Source organism: Epinephelus lanceolatus, chromosome 9 (assembly GCF_041903045.1).
Source record: "Epinephelus lanceolatus isolate andai-2023 chromosome 9, ASM4190304v1, whole genome shotgun sequence".
In the NCBI taxonomy this organism is placed as follows: Eukaryota; Metazoa; Chordata; class Actinopteri; order Perciformes; family Serranidae; genus Epinephelus; species Epinephelus lanceolatus.
The window spans coordinates 30354240-30367069 of NC_135742.1; the positions used below are offsets into that span (position 1 = coordinate 30354240).

Genomic DNA, 12830 nt, shown 5'->3' on the forward strand with positions numbered 1-12830 from the left:
AGGCCACTAGCTAAATTCTTGCTAATGCGTGCTCACCTACTTTTGTCTGATAACTTAAAATCCGAATGTTAAGGAGGTTTTCACCAGGAGCTGAATTATCCGCAGAGGTCTCTTGCTCTCCAAAACAAATGGACCCGGTGATTTAAACCAATAAAAACACTGAATAAAGTAGTTTCATGTTGACAAAATCAGTGTTTCTCCTATGCTGCTCGTTGCAGCAGGAGTGCTAAGTATGGTGGCTGGTGCAAAAACCTGAATGGCCCTATCTAGAGCCAGTGTTTAGTTTGTCCGCTTGGGGCCACTGTAGAAACATGGTGGTACAACATGGCAGACTCTATGGACATGAACCAACTCCCTATGTAAAAACAGCTCATTCTAAGGTAAGGAAAACACAACAATTCTTATTTACAGGTCATGACACACTAAAAACTTAGTATATTATGTTTCTGTCCATATAGCCCCATAATCCTACACACTGGCCCTTTAAGAACTTCATTATTTTAGTTTATGTGATCATGTGGCATATATTCTTAAAGAAAGAGAGAGTTAAAGAAAACCTGGGAGGCGAGCGGGAAATTATGTCAGCATAGGAGTATTTGTTGGTTTATAGGGTGTCTGGGTAAATAATGAAGCACAAACATTTGGCCAAAAAAGCAAACCTGACAGCATGTTACCTTTTTTGGAGGGTTTGCACAAATCTGTTTTTGTGGAAACAAATTAAAGACAACTGAACATCTCAAGGAACTAAATTCTTATCTGGCAAGTTCCATTGCAGTGGATGGAGCTTTCAGGGACAGATAGAGGGGCAGTACAAAGTAGCAAGTCAAACTCTTTTCAAAATGAGGGACACTTGGACACAGGCTGGATGTCAAGGTGCCAGCAGAGGAATAAGGAAATACTCACGTATTTCTTTCATATTATGATAAACTTGATTTCAATAGCTAGCTGATACCGCTTTCACCCTGTCTGTACAAAGACTTAACACCAAGAGGGCGGCTGATTCTATCAAGCATTACTTTAAAAGGCTCTGCTGACGAAGAGCACGAACCCCCTGCTCCATTTTCAGGGTTTTTTGTATAAACCTTGGCTGAATGTGCCCCTGTGAACGCCAAGGCCTTCCCCTCAGCTGGGAGTCATCCTCACTACAATCACAGCCTGTAATGTCACTGCAAAGCAACACAACACCTGATATGGTCTGTGTGCTGGTTTTCTAAACGCCGTCCAGGAGATAGGATATAGGCCGCTGTCATAAAGAGGAAATGAAATGAGTCTCCATGCTGTGAGCCATTATAAACTACAAGAGGTTAACACCATAATACGGATCACAAGACACCTCAGCTCCCGTGGGGGAGTGGAAACAAAGATTCCTTTTCTTCACAGGCGCGGACACAAGGCACAATATGCACCAGATCTGGGACATTGTTGCAGGAGCCACTCGAAAAAAAACTTAAGAGACACCGCTCTGTAACTCACCAGGGGTGTTTAAACAAAGTGACACATACAAACGGCTGCACACTCAATTACAACAGCTTCTGGACCGAATGCACCAGACAATACATTAAAACCCCAGAGGTAAATGAATATGAGTCAACCTCACCAGCTCATAAATCACTGACATTCAGCATCATACCTGATAGAAACATCAACATAAACACCAAGACTTGGTCTTTTCTTGTCTGAAAAGCTAAATGAATGAATGTTGGATCATCTGAATAAAAGAAGAGGTGAGCACATCTGGTGGTAAGCAGCAGGTACACTGTGTAATACTTAAAGTTACTTTGCGTGAGTAGATGAAATATGAGGACTTAGGCTGTAATCCTTAAAGAAAAGGTGCCCATCCTCAAGCCTGTTCTTGATCCTCACACTGGGAACACAGTCCAAGACTACACAAAGAATTCCAGTCATTAGAGCCAACAACAATGCTGGATAAATCTAGAGGTTAAAGAATTATGCAGAAGCATTTTTCTCTGTTTGAATCAGAGCGAAATCACAGCGTATTTTTAAACTGTGACTGCATGTGAGGTCGTTACCTGGCTGCGGCTTTCTGAGGTGCTGCTCTTTCCAGGCTCAAAGTCGAATATGCTTCTCGGTTGAGGGTGCTGCTTTCCCGGGTCTGACAGCTTATCTACATCCTCGCTCCTGAAACATAACACCACAAAACACACACACACACACACACACACACACACACACACACAACATGGACAGAAACTAAATCATGGCTTCATTGTGAGTGCCTGTAACAACAAATCCAAACTTGTCTGTCCCACACATTTCCCTCTACTGCTCTTGGCCTGAGTTTGGGCTGGTATTCACATAAAAGACCTCACCTGCAGTGTTTATCTGAGGATTAAATTTACTGGGCTACTACTAGTTAAAACAAATAGCACATAAGCTACATAAATATCAGTATACTGTTAAATCTTGTCTCTTGCTAAACACATCTTAGACTATGTTGTTTTACCTCTGCGTTTACTTTAAACCCAATCTGTGAGTTTTTATTTTAAACCAATGTGAAATGGTCTTGAGTAGTACACTAACCTAAAGGAAGAGCTTATAGAAGTAGTTCCATGTTTTGGGAAATACGCTAATTCGCTTTCTTGCCGGGAGTTCGAAAGAATGAATACCACTCTCATATCTGTGTACTAAATATGATGCTAGCCAGGAAGTAGTTAGCTTAGCTTAGCACAAAGACTGGAAACAGAGGTAAACAGCTAGCCTGGCTCAAACAAAAACCACCAACCACCAACCAGCTCATTAATTAACACGTTATATCTCAATTGTTCGAGCCTATTTGTCACCATGAGCAGATAGGATAATAATAATAATAATACATTTTATTTATAGGCGCCTTTAAAAGTCCTCAAGGACACCTTACAAGACACAGTAAAAAACAAGCAACAATGTAACCATAGATCATAAAGTCAAACAAATCAGTAATATACAGTAATAACTAGACAAAAATCCTAATAATAAAAACAAGGTATAACACCATCATCATAAAGTCGTCATCATTGCAAAGTAATGATGAGTTCCAGAGGCTGGGGGCAGAACAGCTGAAGGCTCTATATCTATCTATCCCTTGGTAGTCAAGCAGGCCTTAAAGGTGAGAGGTAGAATCTTGAAATTGATACGATATTTAACAGGAAGCCAGTGAAGTTGCTGAAGAAGAGGAGTGATATGATCTATAGAGGGAGTTCTAGTAATGTTTCCAGTCTTTGTGCTAGCTGCTAGCTACATTTTGAGTACAGAGGCGAGAGTGGTATCAATCTTCTCCTCTATCTCTCTGCAAGAAATAGGGCTGGATATTGGTACTCAATACCTCTGAGGTAATAGCCAAAATAACCTAGTGCCAAGTAGCTCATCGTCTCCTGTCTAATGATACCTGCATTTGATTGTTTTTGCGCCAGGGGTCTGATTGCAAACTGCCCCAACACCCCACCTGATTGTGCAAACTTTTTGTTGCTGTCGTTTCCAGAGCCACTTTCTTGCCGGTGAGTCTGCCTGGTTAGCACGAGCTAACACAGCAGCAGTGGCTAACATCCAACACCGAGCTATGAAATGGTCCCAACAAATTCACACCAACTATCACCACACAGTCCTGCAGCAGCAGCAGCAGCTACAGTCGGCGTATTTAACGGAGTTGGCAGTTCAGTATGTTGAGATGCTATCAAAATGTTTGAAAGTAACCTATGGCTATACCACATGCCATTCCATTCACATCATGGGTATTGCATGAAGCTATCTGTTGCCATCAGTATCACTTTAAGGGTGGGGTTGCTACTGGCAGCATTATTTTTTTAACAATACCCAGAAGGAGAAAGCAGGTTAGCATATTTTCTAAAATGTTGAACTATCCCTTTAAGTTTGAACGCTGCCTCTGTCCCTTCTTGTGCACGTGTTCACACTACAGGCCCAAAGGCTTTATTTTCTTACCCAGGGGAAAAAATATGCAGCTCAGGTTCACTGTAGACTTTATTAAATTACCCAAGGGTGTGAAAGTGACTGACTGTCTGACTGTGCCATGTGATGGACTGGCAACTTGCCTGTCTCCTCTACAGCTATGATGTGCTGTAAGCTTCCCCACAGTGACCCTGGAACAGTTGCGTAGAACCAGTGTAAACTCACCAGTCTGGTAGAGCTCCATAGGGTGTTAGTCTGAAGAGATTCTTGTCTGCTTCATTGCTTTCTTCTGTGTTGGCAGATAACTGGCACCCTGCAGATCAGAGGATCAGAGCAGATCAGTCTTAAGTAAAAAGTGATTATGTAACAGGGCAACAATGTGGACTTTGGTGGATTCACTTACGTTCAGCTGACCATCGCTCTGAATCCTCCAGCTCAGGTTCTGATAAACAAGCACAACCGCAAGACGTTTTTTTATATTCTTACTTATAACACTGGCGCACTTCATATAGATAAATCAACTTAAATATCATACTTAAACATTCTCATTCTACATTCTCTTAAACTTTCTCACGCTCTTATACCTGCTTACAGTATGACTGCATTTCTAGTGAGACCCACCCACTCTTAGGAGTATTTTAGATCCTTAACTTATTGTTAATTAAGGATATTTACCTAAGTACAAATGTGATGTCATTTTACTTTACTTGAGTAATTTAATTTAATAAGCATATTACATGTTTTGTAAATAAAAATGTTACCAACAAAATAACTGGTAACTTGTAGCTATCTTTGCTCCAAAATAGATCATTAGTAGCACCTGTGTGAGATGCACTGGAGCAGTGCTCTTCAGTGCTTTGAAATCCAACATGTTTAAGAGGACAAATCACTTGCAGAGAGTTAAAAATATTCCCATAAAACAAAACTGATCCAGACCAGAGCAATCCATTCAAACCACCTCAGTGCTGCGACGGTGCCATTAATCTCACAAATAACAGGGAATGTGTTCCTGTTACACAACATGTAATAGAGACAAATGAACAGATAGAATTAGGAGAGGCTGCGATAAGAAGTTGGATCATTGTCAGAGTTAATAAGCAGAGATGACATAAGACTTGAGGGCTCTTTCATCATGTCTTATTTTGCCTCTGCGGTAATCTGTTTGCTGGATCACCTCGGTCGTACCTGACACTGACAGAGAGGAATTCACTTTGGTGTTGTGTTTGTGAGAAGAAGGAGGAGGAGGAGGAGGAGGAGGAGGAGGAGGGGGAGGAGGAGGAGGAGCATCCTTACCCTCTGGCTTCTTGTGAATCTGTCTGAACATGCTCTTGTACCAGTCTCTGGGCTTGTTCACGCTCTGGAAAAACAGAAGAGGGTAGGGTGCAGAGGGTAAACAAATCTGGTGAGACAGACTTGACAGACGCAGCTCACTGGACGCACCAAGAACATAATAATAAATAAATAAATAGATCAAACAACAGAATTTAAAGCTAGTTTATCAAATAGCACATTCTGCATCTTTGTCTTACTGATCTGGAGGCAATGGGCATCCCAGTTTCATCCACAGGACCGATTCCTGAGAACTTGATGAGCCTCTCCTCCCTGGTGGGGGTCCAGCTGCGTGGTAAAGTGGCAGAGCCCTGGACGCCATTGGAAAGCCCACCTGAGTTACAGTTACAGTGACAAGATAATCATGATTATATTGTTACAGTTAATTATTGATTTCATTTGATGTCAGGTGACGTACACAGTCATTAATCTGCTATTATACCCTACCTCATCATATGAAACCAAGATCCATATGTGTACCACTTATACATCAGCTTGTCAACTGCATTCGTCCATTACGCTTCAACTGCTTTCATATCTACAGATAATTTTCCATCCTTCAGTGAATGCATGTCAGCTGATATTTCTGCTGCATTAACCTCTTTCTTTTTAACTCATTTTACTGTGACTGACACTTCAAATCCATTCAGGTCTCAGGCCCTCACCTTTGACCAAAAGAAAACGTCTGCAGCTCTAACTCCCACAACTTCCACTGTTCATACAGAATTTACTGACACAGCTTTTAGTGCTCACACATCAGCTGACATGTCATCTGACACTTTTTTCATTTTGAACACTTGACCTGGCTTTGTACTGACACTTACAGCTCAATTTATCACACACAGTTAAACTGACTCTTTGACTCCTTTTAGTGCTTGAACTTCAACTGAATCTTCGACTCCTTTCAGCACTATCATTCAATACACATCTGTCACCACTTTAATTTTAACTGCTATTTTTTTTTACCTAAACAGCAAAATTTCAGCAGCTGGCACATTATTTTTTTACTAAAATGAATATCTATTTCCTGAAAACATATTTTGAGTTGCACAAAAAGACACTCATGTGATGAACAGATTTTAAAAAATCAAACCCTTACCATGTGATTGAGAGGGGCCATAGTAAGATCCAAAGCTGAGAGTTGTTGGTCCACCCCCATTCACCTCTGAAACCTTGAGAAGAGCAGAAATGTATACACATATCAGCATCTCAGTGAGGTGTAACGGTTAAAGCATGTCTGTGGCAGAACATATAGGCTGTGATGCATCGTTTTTCCACAGGGAGGAGCACTTGTTTACTGAATTCTATCCATTCAACCTCAGCATTGCTATTAACACAGCCTCCAGGAAATTATTGTGCATACCTTGACCTCTCCAAATGGCTGCCTTGAGGAGCGAAAAGGGCTCAGAGGAGGCGTGGGGAGTCCAGGGGAGATCACCACCTCATGGGTCAGCTCTGGAGACGTTAGGATCTGCTGACCTGAGGAAACTCCAGGCTCCCTGGACAGGACAACCCGGGAGCCATTGGGATCTCCAGCCACTTCCTGAAGTTGCTAAATATAGAGGAAATGAGAAATATGGATGAACAAAAACAATGTGTGAACTTTGTACCTGTCATGTCCTCCTGCTGGCCCTGGGTAAACACTGCTCTCTATGGGAGGTCATGTGAACTTGTTAGTGGCCCAGCTATTCTCCAGAGAATAACTGGCCTCAGTGGGGGAGCCTCTGATGAAAAGACCCCTAATTTATTTAAAGCAGGACCAGTGGGAAGTTGTGTTCCACCCACTTCATCATCTCTCTTGCCACTACTGCAGAAAGGCCCCATTCAAGGTGCAGAGTGGGGGCACTGAAACAGGAGAGGACCATTATGAGCCCATTAACTCCCTATTCACCAAGTCTCCCTATTCTCCAGCCAAGGGGCGGAGCCGGGGCCACAGAGGTTGGGAAGGGGCCGCTGATGTCAACCTCAAAGTCCAGCAGGGCTGCAGTGATCTTGTGGTCTCCATAGTGATCTTTTTACTCCCCCTCGTCCAATGACGGCTAGTCTAGCTCTTCTATTGGGGCGCTATGTATTTGAATCAGGTGCTTTGGTCCTCCCTGTGTGGCTGTGGGGGTCATGGGAAAGCCCCTGTGCCTTGTTGTAATGATAAAACAGCTATCTGCACCAAAGTCATGTTGTGACACTGGGATGCTTTTATGGATTTAAATGTGCTTTTCAAGACATTCACATTTGAAAAACAGTTGTAAAAAATCAACATTTAGCATAATTAAAAATGGCTTTACCTGAGACTGCATGTGATCTGTTATGGTCCTTGCGTGACAGATATGAAAGTCTTGTGCCCAGCATCAAAAGTATCTGCAAAGACATGCAAAATGCAAACAGTTTTTATATGAAATTACACTTTTATTTAATGTGATTTAGATATTTTCCAGAGTTGTGCTCTTTTTTAAATAAAGGGAAACTGACTTGCACCTTCAAGACAGGGTGTCATCAGATCAAGCTGATAATGTATTTGTTTTACAAGTTGTTGTGCCTCGCCTCATTGCTAGAGCAAAGTTTTCTGTGGCAGACTTCCAGTATAATAAGCTTATCTTATCAAATGCACAGTCAGGTATAAAGGGCTTTCTCATCATGGTTGTCATATTGCCAGTTCATGACTGAAATACATGACATCACTTTTTTCCCAACAGGGCCTCAGAAAGAGCTTCAAGCCAGTGAGTAGAGCACAAATAAATAAATAAATAAATAAATAAATAAATAAATAAATACTCATCTTTCATGTGAATACTCGGAATTGATCTGCTTTATTGTGTTTAGATTAAGAGGAGCACAGTATAATAAGTAGATTTTCTTTATAAGTTTATAATCATCTGAAAATAAGAATCATTATGTTTTTTTGTTTCTTTAGAATGAAAATATATCTACATAGAGAGTGGGTCCTTGTCCACGGAGTCCACCATGTAATGCTATGTTTCTACAGTAGCCCAGAGTGGACAAACCAAACACTGGCTCCAGACAGGGCCATTCACGTTTTCATATCAGCCACCTTAGTTAGGACCTCCAGGATAAGCAGTGTCAGAAAAACACTGATTGAAACAACTTTATACAGTGTTTTTACCGGTTTAAATATCCGTATCTGCTTGTTTTGGAGAGGAAGAGACCTCCATAAATAATTCAGCCCCTGATAAAAACCTCCTGAACGTCTGGATCTTAAATTGATGGAAAGAAAAAGTGGGCACACATTAGCAGGTGCTGAGCTAGCCACCTGTCTGCGACAAGCCAAACAATGTCAGAGAAACACTGATTTGTAATGTGAAACTGCTTCGTTTAGTGTTTTTTTACCAGTATAAGGGTAAGGTCACACATTAGCGAATGCAGGCAAATGACCATCTTCTGACGAGGTGATGATGTGGTTAGTGCTGGTTGTGACACAAACAGAAAGCTAGCTTGCTAGCCAATGTTAGCTAGCTTGCTAATAAATACTGTTAAATTTGATGTTATCTGTACATCAAATGTGTTTATTTTTTTATGTTTCATGCCTGTCTCGACTCACTGACAGCCCAGCAGCATCTCTTGTGTGAGGCAGTTTGTATTTTTCGTGGTCGATATCATATAATATTGGTTGATTAGACACTGCAACAATCAATCAACACATCCACACATATTACTTTCCTATTGGTTGAGGCTGTGACTTTGCTGGTCAAAGTTTACCAAAGTTGAACTGCAAGCGATGCAAAGATGTGAATTAGCTTTGCCGCCAGAAGCAAATGTTTAATTTGCCACTCTGCTCGCATTGAATTGAAGTAAGCAGGAGGCGAATATTTGTTGGTATTAATTTCACTCATGTGTGACCGTACCCTATATTACCTTTTGGAGAAAAGAGACCTCTGTGGATACTTGGCTCTGAACGTCTGGATCAGACATAAGGTGGGCACGCATTAGCAAGTGCTGACTAGTAGCCTGTCTGCGACTTGCCAAATGGCGCAAGAGAAACACTGACTTTTAATGTAAAACTGCCTTATTTAGTGTTTTTCCCATTTACATCATCTTGCCTGTTTGATTTTGAGAGAAAGAGACCTCTGTGGATGTCTCCTGGTAAAACCTCCTGAACAATGAACACTGAAGGGAATATAAGTGGGAGAAGTTTCAGCTGGTTGCAAACTGCAGTACTCACCACTAGATGCCACTAAATCCCCATAAATCTTACACACAGTACCTTGAATGTCTGAAGATTGTTTCTCTTCAATTCATATTCTGAATCTTGCAGCATGCCCTTTTTAACCCTTTGAGTCATTCCTTGCGTGGGGCTCCACACAGCCTCCCTGTCATAAATCACATGTTACATCCAGGCAGACTTTCCATTATCCCATCCCACCAGTATTCCAAAGAGGGAAAGTTAGCGTCACCCACTTTTTCCCTGTTACCAAGGAAAAACCCACCCAAAAAGTGAGTGTGACTCACATGCCTGCTCCACTTTTCCCAGCCATACAATGCCGTAATAAGCTGGACTTGAGGGGCTTGATGATGGAGAAGGTCAGCTACTGAAAGCGGAGACCAGCTCCTAATCAACTGCACCTCAGAAAAACAGATTAGGCCCTGCTGTTTCAACATCAAAGGCATGAGGAGAAAGAGGGGGAGGCCATTTCCGCTCCTGTATGTGGCAGGCACCTCTCATCTACAGTGGCTAAATGGCTCATAATAACATTGTAGGCATAGAAACCAAGGCTGACGTACAGCCCTGCATCCCTGCAACCCAGGCCTCTGCAGGAACAAGGTGTGATGCTAAGTCTTGAATTGTGGTCGAAACGTATCTTGCCTTATCTTGTGGAAAAAGTCATCAGAGATTCGAAGCACACACTAGGGTTAAAACAAGGATTAGGCTATTTTTCCTGTTCTGGTGCAAACTATGGCTTTGTAGCTTGGCAAGAAAGTAATGACCAAGTGTGGGCCAGGCTACTACAGGCTGAGAGCTGCCCAACACAATTTGCACTAATGAGTTTTCCATGTGGCATTTGCAGCTGAGCATTAGAGTCTATAATCATTGTGGTCAATTCCAAGAAAACTATACTCACTCTGTGTCTCTGTGCACAAGGTTAGGAGACTGCACAGAGCGCACGCAGTGATAGAGTCAATGCTCCAGTTACCAGACAACGATGTCACTCCATCTGAGTCATCATCTCCCAATAAACTGCCTTACATAACGGGAGAAATATGGGAACCAGAGGATTGTGTCCGCAACAATACCATTACTGCTGAGACATGACAGATGACCTATCATTGCCCAGAGCAATCACAGCCAGCCGATTATCCATCTAACAACAGGCAATGCTGCAAATGAGCAACATTATAAATAATGGCTTAAAGTAATCTTATTTACAATGTGTTTGACATGCTGGTTCTTATTTACACCGGATCTCTCCTCAGCTGGCTGCCATTCACTTTAAAGGCCCCATCACACTGATGAACAAATAACTACTGTAGATGAGTCATTCACTGGCATTTCATGGAGTACAGTTTCCACACAGGCTTCTCTGATTCAGAAATCCTGAAGAGCAAACAAAGACGCTCCTTTTTCAAGGAAGATACTCTTTTCCATCCAATGAATTTCATATTTGGTGAGATAACTTGAAAAAGATCAACAAATGTATTAATAAGATGCTGATTTAAAGGGGCGCCCTAGCGATTAAGCACACTTCCATAAAATTGGGAGATTCACAAGAGACGGAGTCAAAAAATAATCAAACTCAAAGTGGTGATGGAGATATACTGTACTGACTTTTCATGTCATTAGTGTGGGTCAATCTCCCAAAGAACTGGATCCTATGTTTCCCATAATGCAACTTAATAGCATTTTAATTAGACTCTCCTTGCTTCCCTAAAGCCTCGTTTCCACCAAGCAGTTCAGTTCAGTTCAGTTCGTTGCGTATTAGATCAGTTATTTTTGTGTTTCCATTGTCAAAAGCTGTGGATGGTACCAATAGAACTGTTCCATTACATCCTGTTTATTCATATTAAATTTCCCATTGATTGAGACTGTAAACACTCCAGTCATTTTTTTTGTCGTTGTTGCAGTTGTTCTGAAAATGTTGGTGTGCAGCCCTGTTCTGTCGACAATGCCTGTGAATAGAAAATAAAGTGAAAGCTGGATGAAGCAGCGACACAGCTACTATCCAGTAACAACCCCACCTACATTAAGAGTACTCTCTGTGGTGGGAAGCCTAAAGAGATCTAGAGTTTAGGTACATGTTCATTAGGGGTGTAATGATCCATCCATATGGATCAATATATCAATTAAATCATCAGTGATCCAAAGTCATGGATGCAAAGTGAAAACATCGATCCATATCGTCATCTTTAGGATACACTTATATTTTGAAAGCCCGTGTCACTGGCAAACAGCAGCAGGCAGATGGCAAGCAGCCAAGAGAAAGACAATGAGGATATCACTATTTACTTGGGAATAAATCAGCAGCGTGGAAATATTTTGGATTTCGGGGAAAATAGAGGTCAACAGACAAAGCACATGACGTATGTAAACAATGCTGTTTGGAGATAAAAACGTAATGTTACCTGCCTGGACGGACATCTCACTCCACTAACGTGTTTGGCTGAAAAAAAACATGCATGCAGGCTGACATTCAATCGTGCTGTTCTGTCAGGAGATGCAATGACTTAAACCACCGATGGGCAAGAAAAATAATCATGATATATGTAATTAGTTAAGCTGTGAGTAGAGGGGGAAAAGTCCGCTAGCCGCTAGGCTAATTTATGCAGTGTAAACATGCTAAAGCAAATAATGGGTTACTAACAAACAAAAAAATGTCTACGAACCTTGACAGTTATTACTGAGCTGAAGTTTATACCTTTGTTAAACCATGTTGTTAGTCCATGTTTTATGGCTGTTGGGAGAAGTTTGTCTTCAGGGCTTTAAGCCAGATAGCCCTGACGTCTGAAAACGATGATGGTTTGGGTTTAAAGGTCTCTCTGGCAGAAAATGTGTGCTAGTGGAATCAATTAAAAGTAAACTTCACTGCACTTCAGCAGTAACATACTTACATTACTTATGTGTTGTTTTTATATTTTATGGCCAAAAGCAAAAAAAAAAAGGGGTGGCAGTTTCTTCTGTAACAAACTGTGTTAAACAGGCATATAATATTGTATCATATCAATCACAGGCCCTTAAAACACATCAAATTGAAATTGTATAGTGGCAGACTTTGTATTATCAGCAAATATTGTATCATTGTCCAAAGAATCAATATAATAACATATCATGATGAAACTGGTGATTTACACCCCTAATATCCGTACAGGTTACTCACGGGTTCCAAAAGTACTATACCTAAAGTGTTTGGTGGAAATGTGGCCAAAATGCCCATTTCCTTCAAACGTCTTCAGTTTGTAGCATTTGCTTTTTGGTTAACATTTAGAGTTTCAAGAACAAGCTGTAATAACAAGATTGTTTTTTTTTCATTGGACCGCTTCCTTCAGAGCCATAAGTAACATTAAACAACTGTTCAGGCTACTCACAGGCTAAGTAGTACTCCTCGAGATGAGTTCAGTGAGCTTCAAGTGTAAAATCATGGTGTGCCCCTTTA

At 41.3% G+C, this 12830-nt stretch overlaps 1 protein-coding gene across 8 annotated transcripts in view; it reads right to left on the bottom strand.

Annotated features, from left to right (window-relative positions):
- sorbs3 (sorbin and SH3 domain containing 3) overlaps positions 1-12830 on the bottom strand; it is a 32200-nt gene that overhangs the window by 11752 nt on the left and 7618 nt on the right. For all 8 annotated transcript variants that reach the window (XM_033619993.2, XM_033619992.2, XM_033619997.2 and 5 more), the window contains 8 exons: positions 7515-7587; positions 6596-6784; positions 6332-6404; positions 5433-5566; positions 5197-5260; positions 4307-4345; positions 4129-4216; positions 2031-2139 (listed from right to left, as the gene is read on the bottom strand). In XM_033619993.2, coding sequence (XP_033475884.1) covers positions 2031-2139; positions 4129-4216; positions 4307-4345; positions 5197-5260; positions 5433-5566; positions 6332-6404; positions 6596-6784; positions 7515-7526 — 708 coding nt within the window. In that variant the 5' untranslated portion in view covers positions 7527-7587. The remainder of the gene's footprint in view (positions 1-2030; positions 2140-4128; positions 4217-4306; positions 4346-5196; positions 5261-5432; positions 5567-6331; positions 6405-6595; positions 6785-7514; positions 7588-12830) is intronic.